This window comes from Syngnathoides biaculeatus, chromosome 17, assembly GCF_019802595.1.
Source record: "Syngnathoides biaculeatus isolate LvHL_M chromosome 17, ASM1980259v1, whole genome shotgun sequence".
NCBI classification, from domain to species: Eukaryota; Metazoa; Chordata; class Actinopteri; order Syngnathiformes; family Syngnathidae; genus Syngnathoides; species Syngnathoides biaculeatus.
Window position 1 is genome coordinate 20,796,302 of NC_084656.1, and position 14,728 is coordinate 20,811,029.

At 46.8% G+C, this 14,728-nt stretch overlaps 1 protein-coding gene across 4 annotated transcripts in view; it reads left to right on the plus strand.

The window, feature by feature from the left end:
- The window catches only part of mast4 (microtubule associated serine/threonine kinase family member 4), a 71,564-nt gene that overhangs the window by 27,302 nt on the left and 29,534 nt on the right, over nt 1-14,728 (plus strand). For 2 of the 4 annotated variants that reach the window (XM_061800525.1, XM_061800526.1), the window contains exon 5: nt 4,833-4,913. The exons of 1 other annotated variant lie outside the window; for it this stretch is intronic. In XM_061800525.1, coding sequence (XP_061656509.1) covers nt 4,833-4,913 — 81 coding nt within the window. Of the gene's footprint in view, nt 1-2,376; nt 2,439-4,832; nt 4,914-14,728 lie in introns of those variants that run through there. One more of the 4 variants, XM_061800528.1, reaches the window with a different exon arrangement.

Consider the following 14,728-nt stretch of genomic DNA (forward strand, 5'->3'; position numbering starts at 1 on the left):
CTCCAACAAGTCAGCAGTGCCCTTAAATTGGGGGGGGGGGTGATTTTGGGGAGGTGGGGGCGACATTAGGTGGTGAACAATGGCTTGGCATCCTGTGACTTACTGAACTAGTACCGAGTTGCGTTACTGCGGTTTCGGACAACTCCCCCACATTGGTTGTTCCGGCCCAGGACCAACGGAGTACCTCGCTCAGCTCCTTTTTTGCTTTCTTGGGAACCACTGAACTCAAATTTGGTCGTGCAACGACATTTTCGCAAGAAAACTGCTTCACGTCTGTACTGCACGGGGGCGCTTCAACATCTGGTATCCCCCAGGGGTCAATGGTCTACGGTCTGCAAATTCATTTTTGTTGCGTAATCGCCGTTTCTGAAAACTGCTTCACCGCGTTGCACGGAGCCCACCGGGTTCTGGCGCCCGCGAACCCGCTGGCCTAGATCCATTCGACCGATTTTGTGAATCGCCGCACTAGTATGCAGTTGTATGACCGCCGACATCTGTTGCATGTCGTCTACCAAAACCATTTGGGCGCCATCTACTTCCTGGACGAATATTCCGCCCCGACACCTCTCTGCTTGCCAGAAAATGGGAGTTGGGGGGGGGGGGGGCAATTCCTGCGACCGAACCTTCTGCAAACAGGTCGGCGCAGCCTCCGGTGACCTCGGTAACCATGGCGATGGTGTCGGGCCTTTGACAAGGCAGCCTGGGATGAATCGCAACGGCCACGCGTAACGTAAATAGTTGCTTTGCTCGAACGCCGGCGAAAGTGTGTGTGAAAATTTTCATTTTTTGTAGTTTGTTGTTGTTGTTGTTATCATCCGCTTAACGCCACATTTCACAAACCAAAACAAACAAAGCCTCCCTTTGCCCACCGTGAAGAAAAATGTGTTATTAACTGGGGTCACGGACGCTGTTGTTCGCGCCTGGACAATTAAAAAAAAAATAGAAATCTATTTGCGATTTATTCGGCGTTTCTCAACAGAACAACAATCGCAGCGCGAACGCTGCATTCCAGACGAATTAGACTCGGGGATGACGTCTTTAATGATGATTTATAGTCGGGTCCAGTGTGCGGTGGTTCCACAACGTTGCGTAGGCGGGCGAGCTCTGGCCATTATTTTTTTTTTTTTCGCAGTCATTGTAGTGAAGATATTTTCTTTGCCGGCTCGTTGTATTGCCGGATATTGCTTGAGCACTTGGGAGGATGGATTCGCTCTTTGTACTTTTCCAAAAGACCTGGTTTATCACGAAAAATGGATTGCACGAGAGCTTCGTGGGTTCCAAATTACAGGTATATACAGCTACTAAAAAAAATAATAATAATTGGGGGGGGGGGGTGTAATCCGTAACTCAGGGGTGCTAAATGTGTCTGTGCCACCACGGCCGAAGCCGTGTTCGGTGGACGCGGCGCCGCCGGGGTGGCTTGTCGTGGTGCCGGGCCGCGGTGGCTCATCTCAGCCGCGGAGGTGGATTGGACGGGGAGGCGCTTTGGCCGCGGCGGCGTTGTTTTAATCAGGTGGATCGGAGTGGGAGGTGGTTTGGCTGCATCCGGTTTGTCCCAGATCCGCATATCATCTAAATATGGCTCGAAACGATAGGGTAATATTGCCCCGGTCACTTCACTCGGTTGTGAGATGTTCTCTTCTTCAAAAAGAGCTTCCGTGTCAGAAGGGGCGTGTCCCATAGTAGGGTCCGCCGCTTGTTGTGACATCACGGACAGAAGATGCAGCAAATATGGCGACCGCTTGGATGTGGAATGAGACTTCCGCAAGTTTTGCGCACGGATGACGCGCTCTCCACACTGAAGTGAATTATGTATTTATTTTAGAATCTTCACAGGTATGACACTTGACCTTTAAAGTCAGTTGTACATGCGTTCCCACTCAATGGCCGCCATCGCGATAGCGTTTATCACACAAAAAAGAAGAAATTTCATAATCGGGCACGTTTTAGTTGCATTGGAGCTTGTCACCAGGTGGCGGTGTCACTTGCTGTCGGGGGGTTCTGTCAAAAGAGGGGCGGGGGGTCGATTATGAAGGACCGGGAGGAGGGGCTATTGTCCCGCTGCCGAGGTCTCGTCTGACAGCTTCAAGGTGGAAAGACCAAAACAGCGACCGCGACCCCCCCTCCCCCCCCCACTTCACTCCCGGTTGTTTACTTATCCTTTTTAACCCCTTTTCATTTCCGCGAGTGAGTGAGTGGGTGGGTTGTTGCCGTCGCCGTCGCCTCATCACACTGTTTTGACTGCTCTTTGTCAGAGCGAGAGGGTGGGGGGCAGCCGGCGGGCGAGGGGGGAGGGGGGGAGACGCGGGAGCTCGGCTGGCTGACGGCATGCGTGCGTCGCAGCCAGGCGGGGAGCGCTTATGATGATCACAATAGAGCAAAGCGGCAGCCATGAAAGCCCAACGGGAACGGCTGAGGATTCCTGGTCTGACGCTCGAGTGAGTATGCGCTCTTGTTAGCGTTAGCATCCGCAGCAGGAAGTACTCTTATCTCGCGCGCGCGTGTGTGAAAGTGATGCCCATGTCGCAATGTAAACGCCGTGGACGTCTTGACGTTAGCACGTTGCGACCGACTACGGCTGCATTTTCCCCGCCGTCTCCTGGTCGTCGGCGGCGTCGAGGCATTTTCCCCCCCGCTTCTGTTGCCCGTTCCTAATCCGCAATGGGGGTGGGGGGGGGGGTAGACATATTTCTCGGGTGCAGTTTTTTTTTTGCACTCGTAACACATTCGCGGGTGTTCTGTTTTTCCACGGACGGACCGTCAAGGTTGTCATACATTCTTTCTTAATAGGATTACGGTACACACGCGCGCTCAACTAGTTCAACTCGGGCTGCGACAAAACGGTATTGCGTTATCTCTTCTCGAGCTAATTATTGATATGACAACAGCAGGTAGCCGTACCACAGGTGGCGCTCGATTTCAAGACGGCGTTCCGTTCCGACTCCCCGAATTTGTACGGACACTAAGTCGTGTCAAAATCTGTCGCTAACCTAAGCTAACAATCTTTAATACTAATTTAGCTAGCTTAAATACATAATTACGCTAAAGTGGACCACGTATTCCTCAGCTTCTATCAGTTATTCGAAATTTTCCATTTGCACGTGCGTTTGTCTACATACACGGTCGACCTTCAGACGCCCGACTCGTTCCCCTCTCCCGTGGGGTCCACGCTGGAAATCGGTACCAGCAACAGTAGAGGGAAGGCTTTTAAAACCGATACCTTGAAGTCGGGAACCGTGGGGACCGTCGGAAGCCAAGGACGACTGTACTTGTTTGTTTTCCATCTGCTCTTTAGCGGGTAAAACGCATGCTCCGTTGGGTTTAAGTCTAGAGAAAAACTTGGCCCAACAGTTTACCACGTTTGTCGTTTTTTGTTTTTGAATGGTTACTCCGAACTGTCTGCTCTTGAGCAAGTACCGGTAGAGGAGGGGAGGGGGGCCCTTGATTCACACCAGTTAATACAGTGCGTAAAAACCCGCGTATTCTTATCCCGCTTCCCAAACTACTTTGGAACGTCATGCCAGGACGTTTGCAGATCGTAAATGACATATTTAGATGAAACATGAATAGTTTCCAATGACGTCACTGGCGTTCAATGTTATTTTTTTTATGTTCGTCCATCAGATGGCGCTACTTCTTGCCATTCAAGTGATCTTCAGATGCAGTCACATCTGTAGATTTGACCGTTTTTGCAACGCAACATTAAAAGTTGTCAAATACTGCCGCATGCTTTCAATGAGGGGAAAGTCACACCATCTGGTGGACAAATATATATATATATAAAAAAAAATGAAGGCCTGTAGTCCAAATTCCAGTCTTAAAAAGGATTACAGCAAACGTTGCATTTTCAATGGGCCGTTTGTGTTGTAGCAAGGGACGAATGAGAATTTTTCCGTTACTGTTATTTAAAGGGGCGCTGCCATTTTCGCGAGTCACGTGACCTACGTGGGCGGATGTGACGTGTTACGTGCCGTTCCAAGCGCTGGATTACATGGCACGCCATTATGCCTAGCGCAGATTTCTCTGATTTATCCTCATCTGATGAAGTATCGGTTGATCGGGAAGACGGAGGAATACTTCCGTACAGAGTGGTGGAGTCGTGAGCTCGCTCCCCGTCCTCCTCGTCAGACCCCGCGAAGAACCATCCGAATGTTTGATATTATTTACAGCCGAGCGCCGTAGCTCGCTCGCGGCGGAGCGAGCTCACGGCTCTGCCGCTAGGCGCCATTATTTACAGCCACAGGTTCAAATCTGTATGGAAGTACTCCTCCGTTTTCCCCGATCAACCGATACTGCTATTTCTTCATCAGACGAGGATAATTGGCGTCCCATGTAATCGAGCATTTGGAAGGGCACGTAACACGTCACATCGGCGCACGTAGGTCGTGCGACTCGCCAAAATGGCGGCGCATCTGAAAATTCCCAATTGTCGATTTAAAAAAAATCTTGTCAAAACATTTGACATCACATTATCAAGATAAAGTACATATTACATGACCTCTTGGATACGTCGTTACTCCGACCCACCGGAATTTTCCTTTTTTTCCTGAACTCGACTTGCGGCTCATGAAGGATTGTCACGCGGGCGTAATCCGACGCAAATGAGCGCCTAAATCCATTGCAGTAAAATCTGCTCACCTCGGGGTGACCCCGACACCGCAGCGACACGCCGAGATGCCTTTTTGTCTACGTCAGAGGACGCGCAATGTCAAACGCGTTCTCCTCCCGCGACAAACGCCTTGCCCGAGAGCACGTGTCCGATTTTTAGAAATCTAGCCTTGTGTGCGCGACAAACGACATCTCCATTTCACTTTCCTCCGTTTAACTTGCAGCCTCACGCCTCGGAGCTTGAGCCCCACTCCCACTAGCCCGTGCAGCCCGTGCAGCCCGCTGCACGCCTTTCACTTCTGGAGGTAAGCGAGCGACGCGCCACGCGCACCACGACCACCTGCTGCGCCGGGGATCAAAATAGCCGCACGGCGCGGTGCGATACCGCCACGAAGTGCTCGACGCGCTTGACTTTTATCCCACATTTGATGTTACGGCCTTATTCCGAAATGATCTATTTATTTATTTTTGCTGCATAGAGAAAACTGCCCCAATGATACGGTGCATATAAAAAGTCTACACACCCCTGTTCAAGTGTTTCTGATATGTAAGATGACCTTAACCTCAGTTCAGCTTTTCTAGCAGGCATTTCCTGACTACCGTAATTTCCGGACTATAAGCCGCGACTTTTTTCACACGCTTTCAACCCTGCGGCTTATGCAGTGTGCATTTTTTTTTTTTTTTTTTTGTGACGGCCGCAAGGGGACACTCGAGCAGAAAAGGGAAGAGTGAGACCGGTGGAATGTATGTGTCGAGGAAGTGGCTTTTACCAGTATGTTTATTTTTTAAACAGGCCCCATTAGCGCTGTGCTCGCGTGTTGCTGCTGTTACCGCTGCGTCGCAGTGATTTTTAATTGTATGGTTTTTTTTTTTAGCGCTGTGCTAGCATTAGCACTGTGCTCGCGTGTTGCTGCTGTGTTACTTCCGCGTCTGTGATTTTTACTTTCACTGTTTTTTCTTTGTTTTGTTTTTTTAACCGTCCCTGCTAGCATGTTGCTGCTGTGTTACTGCCGCATCTCAGTGATTTTTACCGGTATTTTTTTTTTTTTAACCCGTTAGCATCATGCTACCATTAGCACTGTGCTAGCATGTTGCTGCTGTGTTACTGCCGGGTCTGTTATTTTTATTTTTTAGTTTTATTATTTTTATGTTCTCTCTCAAATTCAGTTGTACAGATTGTAGGTCACATTAGTCACGGAAAAATTGCAATTATTTGTCTTGATCTAAATATTTTTGCATCACAAAAAAATGGGAATATGAGCCTGGGGTGTGAAGACTTTTTATAGCCACTGTAAGTGTACCCTCTTGAAAAGTCATTCAAAAAGGCTGTAATTTCTGTCAAATGTATATCAACGGTATTTATAAACCGCTGTGAGAACAGTTTTTTTCCCCAAATTTTCAAAATATGAGAGCCCTTTGAGATGAGTGTCCAATTTTGAGAGGAAAATGTTATTTCATCAACATAGATCAAGTGCTGTGCATCCCGTCCAGGCGCGCCGCCGGTTCCGTACAGTATCGATCCAAAAACGGCAGACGTCGTCCTGCGTCAGAGCGTGTTTGTACCCCCCCAAAAAAAAAACTGCGGCGAAGACAGACGTTTTGTTTTTGCCAGCTCTCAAAGCGGCCAAACCAGAACTCGACTCAGATCCGACCTCATTTACAAACTCCACCTGAGCGCCCTGAATACGACGTCATGGAAACGCACCGCGTAAAACTCTTGAACCGCCACCAACCCCCCATCTTTGAAAGCATCCCTCGGTGATACAGCCCCACCCGCAGGCAGATGCAAGGCCCCCCCCCCCCACTGCAATGTTGCCTTCATGCTCGCTTTTCATGTGCTAAGCAGGATTTGCAGCACATCAAAGAGGCGGCGATTCGCTCCGTCTGAGCGCCGTCTGCTCGGCTCGATCGGGGAACGACTGCGTTTGTGCGCTTGGGGGGGGGGGGCGCGAAATCGCGTGAAATCAAGATTGTAGTCCCGCGGTCGACAACGCCCGCGTTGCGTCACGTGACCCGCGCGGCACCTCCGCGTAGCTTACCGCACGCACGCGTCAAAAAAATAAAGTTGCTGCAGGGAGATCGTCTCTCGCGATTGGTCCGTTTCAGTCGCACGCCGCGATGATGTACTCGCCGTTTCTCCCGGCTCCACATACCAACTACGTCGCCACCTTTTGGACCGATTATGCAGCATGGTTAAACGTATCATCCGGTCGTTTTGGTCCATTTATTCCACGGTCGCCGTTGTTGTCGCTTTGTTCAATGTTACACGGACGAACGTTGTCGTTGTAGCCAAGTACGACGGTCGTTATTCCGTATCGAGGTCCAGAGGGCGAGCCGGATCGGCCGGGGCGCTCCACAGATGTTCCACCGTCAGCGTGGTCGGTTTTTGAGCACAGTTGAAGAGATGACGCGTATCGTAGGGGGCGACGTTATCGTCGAGTCGATGTTGATATTTGTCGAGATCGCGACACCAGCACGAACGGAGTTCCGATAGCGTCGATCTTTCGGATTCGGCTACTCGAGGCGGATAGCCGCCCAACACGATGTTGAGTTTGTAGCCGTCCATCCCGTCGCCTACGGCGGTTCGTTAGCCACCCAACGCGATGTTGGGGTTGTAGCCGGCGATCCCGTCGGCTACGGCGGTTCGATGGATCGCCCCCAAGCACGAACGGCCAACGAGCGAAGGAAAGTTAAAAACGGCTACCGGAAAGGACCGAAATGCGCGGAGGAAACTCCAACCTGTGGCGTCCTAGCTAATGCAAGCCGGAGCAACACTAACTTGGAGAAGAACTGGAGCAGATTTTCAAAAACCGCGCTCGTGGGTATAAAGGCGAACTACCCGCGGGAGAGCCGCGGTGAGGTTAGCGCCGTCGCCACACGAGCGAGTGTAAAGAGGCCTTGTATCGTCTGTTGGGGTAAAATTTGGTCTATGGTAGTTGGACTCAGCAGGAGTTTTGCCAATTTGCGGTTTTTTTGGGAGGATGTGGGGGAACCTGGCCTCCTGCTGTTTTGGTGTTCATCCCAGCGGCACCATTTTGTAGTTTACTTTGCCGTTACATTTTTGTTATGTGACAAACGATAAATTGCTAGTACACGCTTTGTCAGTCTGTCCGTTTCGCTTAGCTAGGTAGCTAATTAGCTAGTTACTTGGCTAGTAAGATAGGAAAAAAAATTAAATCTCACTCCTGTACGCAGTCGTCGATGTAACGGGGGTTCATGACTGCATGCACGCATGGTGGTGTTGCTTTACCGATTTTAGTTTTTGTTGTTGTTATAGACCGCGATAAAGCAGTCCTAACATGAGCTGTGTACTTTGCCGCTTTGAGGACATTTCCTCCTCACATATTCGTGATTCGCTTTTCGGAAATTCGCTATTTTACTCGTTGCAGGTTTTTGTGTTCAGGCCAAAACCGTGTCTAATATAAAAGTTTTGCTTTAGTGCCATCCCGTGGCATTTTGGTGCTAAAGAACTAGCTTGAAGTGAGTGGAGGAGCTTCTTTCAGAGAAGCCTTGGCCCTGTCTAATTGAAAAATCATGCTTTTGCCACCATCTTGCGGGATCCGTAGCCAAGGCTAAACCTCTTCGGTTCTCGTGCTGTGAGAGACTCAAGTCATTAGCCAGCCGGCGTAAAGAGCCGGTGACCTCCGTGTTGGTGCCGAGAGTTTGACTTTGGCCCACCCCCGTGCGAAGCGTCACGTCGTAAGTGGAGCACCGAAGGAGAGCGCAGCCACAATTAGAGCCGAGGCCGGCGGGGACGGGAAGCACGCACGCGCCCGACAGTAACTCCGGATCACGGGGGAAGCTGACGGACGACGGTTCTGGCGCTTATCGGCCGGCGATAAGTCCGGTGGTCTCGTCGGACCTCGGCGCGGCTGCCTCCCCTCGCGTCGGTCCTCGCACAGTGCCGGGGGTCAAACTGAAGCTGACAATGCGGCTAATCACACCCCCGCATGGAACTTTGCTGCTGTGTCGACATGCAAAATGTAAACTATGGCTATAGAGCTATATAGTATTTAATACGGTCCGTTATTGTTCTATAAACCATATATAAATGTGATATGTATACAGTATATGACGTCAACACGGTACATTGTCGGTGAACGGACCAATAAATGTGGGAAAAAATACTACAGTATATTAGATATGGACAATATAAAATGTAAATCTAGTACATGAGCGACATGAAATAGGGTGGAAAGAATAAGTTCAATCATTTAAATATGCAAATATATCATAGAGCTTTAGACACAGAGAGTACATTAGAGCTTTATATCACTTTCAATATTTTGTAAATGTAAAGAGATTTATGATGTAAAACAGTAGAGGTGTGTACTGTAATTTCCGGCCTATAAAACGCAACTTTTTTCATACGCTTTCAACCCCGCGGTTTATGCGGTGATGTGGCTAATTTGTGCATTTTTTTCTAACGGCCGCAAGGGGGCACTTGAGCAGAAAATGTAAGAGTGAGACCGGTGGAATGTATGTGCCGAGGAACTGACTTGTTAGTTGCTGCGCTGTCGTTAGCGCTGCGCTGGTGTTGCTGCTGTGTTACTGGCGTGTCTCAGTGATATTTACCAGTACGTTTTGTTTTGTTTTAACTGGCCCTGGTAGCGCTAGCGTTAGCATTAGCGCTAGTGCGGTGTTAGCATTAGCTTTGGCACAGCCCTAGCGTTAGCACTAACGCGGCATTAGTGTTAAACTCTTTCTGCGTATCGTCTTTGTAAATATCTCGTGTTTCGACGTGGGCACTAGCGTTAGCTTTTACACAGCTGCGGCGTACGTATGTGCCAAATGGTATTTCCTTTACAAATGCACTCGGTGAGGCTTGTAACCAGGTGCGCTCTGTAGGCCGGGAATTACGCTACTATTCAAAATGATGCAAAATAACAATCGCTGTATTCCAAAATCAGCAATAAAAAATAGAAATCGAATATAACAATTTGGTGTTCAGACCGTGTATGATGTAAAAGTACACACAGAACTTTTTGTAAAGGGTGCTTTACAGGTATATCGACCCTTAGCACAGTACATATGGTGTAAATATGATATGTTACAGGTGTAAACAATAAATATGATATACCTGTGGTATCGTACATTGGCGATACAATGCGTTTAGAGGGTGTGCGCGTATGTGTGTTGTTTCTCGTGTTGCGTAAAAGTGAACCCCGAAATATTGACCGTGGATATCAAACCTGAGGCGCAAACGCAGCCGAGAAAAAGTCACACGCGTGCACGTCGGCTCTTATCGCTCAACGTTTATTGCGGCTTTTTAGGTCTGCGCCGCCGGGACTTTGCTCTTTCCCTTGAGGTCGTGCCTCCATTCCGAAAGTTGTCGTCCCCCCCCCCCCACAACCCGAGCTTCTCCCAACCGACAAATTCATCAGCGGCGCGATAAAATGCGCGCGGCGGTGCGACCGCGCGCGCACTTTTCCGAGTCTGATCAAAGGGCCGAAGTGGGAGCGGCCACGTCGCGGTGTGCTCGTCTCGGGTGCTGTTTGTTTGTTTGTTTTTTTTTCCCGATACTTGTGGCGGTCGTTTCCTTACGGTACGAGTACCTGACGCGATACTTCTTGCAATGCTTTAACACGCATTCACACATTATTATTATTATTTTTTTTTTATGAAACAGTATTGCAGGAGCTGTAGCTTAATATGAATCTTTTTTTTTTTTTTTTTAACCACTTGTGCTTTTAAGGATTGAAAAATGGCGCTCTACAGTGCTGTACTTTATAAAATCATTTTCCAATTTTTTTTTCGTAAACCTTTTCCATGTTATTTGTGGAAACGCACTTGTGCTTCTTTTTTTTTTTGTTGACAAAAATCACTGCTTAGTTTTTCCTTTTTTCTCCCTATTTTCTTTTTAAAACATGGTAATTATAACGGAGCATCATTTATTCAGAAATGTTCACGATTCGCAAAATAATTAAGAATTGTGCTAAATTATTATTGTACCGTAATTTCCGGCCTATAAATAGCGACTTTTTTCACACGCTTTCAACCCTGCAGCTTATGCGGCGGTGCGGCTAATTTGTGCATTTTTTTTATAACGGCCGCAATGGGGCACTCGAGCGGAAAAGGTAAGAGTGAGTCCGGTGGAATATATGTGCCGAGGAAGTGACTTTTACCGTCCGGCCCTGTTAGCGCTGCACTAGCGTGTTACTGCCGTGTCTCAGTGATTTTTACCAGTGGTGTGGTTTTTTTTTTTTTTTTTTTTTTTTTTTTTAACAACCCTGTTAGCCCAGTGCTAGGATTAGCGTGGTGTTAGCGTTAGCACGGGGGTGCTAGCGTTCACGTTAAACTCTGTGTGCAGTCTTTCTTTGTAAATATCTTGTGTTTCAATGTGGGCCCTTGCGGCTTTTACATGGGTGCGGCCTATATATGTACCAAATGGTATTTCCTTTACAAATGTACTGGGTGAGGGTAATAACCAAGTGTGCTCTGTAGGCCGGGAATTACGGTGTACTGTATACATGTGTGGATACACAGTTTGTCTTCAAATGTCCGTTGCTCTAGGGGTCCTTAACACAATCACATTGATGCTAGTTTAGTTAGCCCATCTATGGCATTGTGTTAGCATTAAGATAGGGATCATGTGGTTGTTTAAAATACATTTTTTTTTTTTTTTTAGTTTGACAGTAAACTTAACCTGGGACAGAGAATTAACATCTTGCAACGTCTTTTTTTTTTTTAATTTTTATTTTTTTCGACTTGTTAACTGTCTACCAAGTTGCATTTTTTTGCTTGTAACTCAGGACGACCCGTATCTTCTTTTTTTTTTTTTTTTGCGTCACAACTGGTGGAATTCCCATATTTAATACACCGACTGACCCGTCAGATTTTTGGACGCGAGCCAGACAAGAGATGATGCTGCAGCCCCTCCTCCTCCCTATCCCTCCTTCCCTCCTTCCCTCGCTCCCTCCTTCCGCGTAATCGCTGGTAGGTGCCCGTGACGCGCAAACAAAGAGTCAGCTGCTCCCGCACATCGCGGCTCCGCTGCAACCCGACCTGGATCGTCCCCTCGGGATCCTCCCGGGATTACGTCTCTGGTCCGAGGGGAGGACGGCTCGTCCTCATGCCGCAGCCGAACGCGGCGCACCAACGCCGCCGCTTCCCGTCGGGCGATCCCGCCGCTCGGCTTCTTTGCCCCGACTCGGACGGCATGTGGGATTGTAGCGCGTGGACGCCGCTGTCCAACTTTGGCGCGCCGCATTTGTTGGGAAGAGCTCGCCTGAGACGCTCCCAAAGGTAAACCCCCTCCAGCCCTCGCGCCTGGAACAGATTGCTTCGGAATTATCTTGACACGGAAGCGTGCCGCAACGCGCTTTCTGGACTTGGGAGTGTATATGGCCCATTATTCCTTCTTGTGTTGTCAGGTCGTTGTCATGTCATCTACTAGATTGGAGCGATTGATAGATTTTGTTCCGACTGGGGGAAAAACAACTGGTGGAATCGAAATCTTGTAGAAAAGCGCAGCAAATTTTTGGGTGGAGTCTGATTTTGAATCCCCCCAAATTTTTTTTTGTTGATTATGTTTGCAAATGGTGTGTCGTCCCCGCCCCCAAGTTGTACTTATACACCGAAATAGTGCAATTTTCCCAGTTTTTTTTTTTTTTTGTTGTTTTTTTTGGAGGGGGGGAGTGGACGTAAATTAAAGGCCTTTTTTTAATTATTATTAAATTGTAATGTGCTATTTACAAGGTTTTTTTTTCTTTTGAAAAAAAGTACTAAACATTTTTTTTTTCATTTCTTTAGCTCTCTAAAATATGTTTTAATAGGTTTTCCCTGTTGTGGTTATTGAGTGAAATAGTCAAAATTCACAGGAAAAAAGGCTTAATTTTAATGTATTTTTTGTTAGCTTTGTGAAATTGGGTGTCATGGACATAGAGCAGAACAGTCAGAATTCATAATCATATTTTTGCGGTAGAAAAGGGACAGTTTTAATTTAGTTTTCATTTGTTAGCTTCCGTATGTCAGGGGTTTTTTCTGGCAGTTTGTATGTGGATAACAAGCTCAGTCGCATGTTTTGATACAACAGATGTATTTATTATACGTTATTTATTGAGCGTAGGTATGCGGCCCCCCTGTGCTGACGCCGATTCCGGGGGCGGGCTGGACGGGAGTTCATTTTGATTCTACCGAGGTCATAAACTTCGTGTTTACGTTTCATCCTTCGAAACACGAGGGAGCCCCATTAGAACGCGACAGGCCGGGGAGGGAAGACACGAGCTTCCGTTGTACGCCGCGGGCCGGAACCGAGTGCACCTGTGAGCCTCTGGGACTCAACAGTTCACTTGCCCCCCACTCCACCCCCCTCACCCCAACCCACCTGCGACATGTCACTGTTAGCGTGGAAAAAAACGCTGCAAAAATTGAATGCAGAGATTAAAAAAAAAAAAAAAAAAATGGCTACAATTAATGGATTCATACATTTCAGGCAAACGGGGCTGCCGTGACCTCAGGGAACATAATGTAAACATAACCAAAATGAAGCGCGCACCCCCCCCCCCCCCGTTTTTATTTCTCCAGAAAATTGCATAATTTTTTGTGCAAAGTTGTAATATCGCAAGAATTAAGTCACATCTCCTCCCACCCACACACACACACACTGGTAAAATATAGTAAACAAATGAAGTTGGACTTTACAGGGGGGGGGGTATTTATTTATTTAATAGTTGAGATTTTCACCCCAAAAATTATCTCTAGATGTAAAGTATTTTTGGGTGTTTTTTTTTTTTTTTTTAAGAAAAAAGTAATCACAAGATTTAAGTTGCATTTTGAAGAAAAAAAAAACATTGTGAAAATTTAAATTTTTCTGAGGGGGGAGGGTCATTACTTGTAGGTCCACCCCTCCCTCCACACACACAGATAAAATATAATAAACAAATAAAGTTGGATTTTAGGGGGGGTTATTTATTTAATAGTAATGATTTTAACCCCAAAAATGATCAGTTTGTGTAGATGTAAACATTTTTGGGCGATTTATTTATTTATTTATTTTAAGAAAAAGCAATTGCAAGATTTAAGTTGTATTTTGGGGAAAAAAAATATTATGAAAATTATTTTTCTGAGGGTGGAGGGTCATTACTTGTAGGTTCCCCCCCCCCCCACAGACAGCTAAAATATAATAAATAATTAAAGTTGGATTTTTCGGGCGGGTTATTTATTTAATAGTAATGATTTTCACCCCAAAAATGACCAGATTACTGTAGATTTAAAATATTTTTTTTTTTTTTTTTTTTTCCAGATAATTTGTGATCATTAACTCTATACCAAAAATTACTGCCTTGCTCTCGCGGTGCGACTCCGACACGATGTGGGATTGTGAGCGTGCGGACGGCATTTCTCGGGCGGCGTTCGCCTTGCGCCGCTCCCAAAAGTAAGCGCTCCGCCCGCTACTTAACTTGACACGGGGGGAGCGTGCCGCGACGTGCTTTCTGGACTCGCGAGTGTTTACAGCCGGTTGTCATGTGTCAGGTTGCCGCACTAAGCTCTGGTTTCCGTTTGCAAAAACAAAAAATAAACAATGTAGCGTGTACACGACGCGGCGTAGCCGTCGGGTGAATCGCAGCGTACGATTTATTTTTAAAAAGGAAAAAAGTTGCTGATGTGTGACAGAAGATCCTTTTTGCCACAAGTCAGATTGACAATAAATATAAAAGTAAACAACAAATATAAAAGTTTGAATTGAAGCCATTTATTTGCCTTCCTGAAAAAAAGGATTAAGTTACTTTTTTATTATTTTTTTATTTTTTTTAAGGGTTACATCGTTCAAAAGAGTGACGGATTTTTTTAAAAATAGTTTTAAGGTGACACGCTGTGGTGACCCCTAACAGGACAAGCCGAAAGGACAAGAAGATTATAAAACAGGGGCGTCAAACTCATTCCTCTCGCGGCCCACGTTGTCGTTCGGGGTTTCTCTCAGAGGGCCGTTTTGACTGTGAACACAATTTAAAAAGTTTAATTGTTACATGTTTACATAATTTATGAACCAGAATCCGAATCAGAAATCAAGAGTAACGTAACGTGTTTTTCAACTATTCATGTTTGGTAACAAAACAAAAATGCTTGTAATATCGCAACTTCAATATTTGTGATATGAGATTTTTACAAGAATCATGGA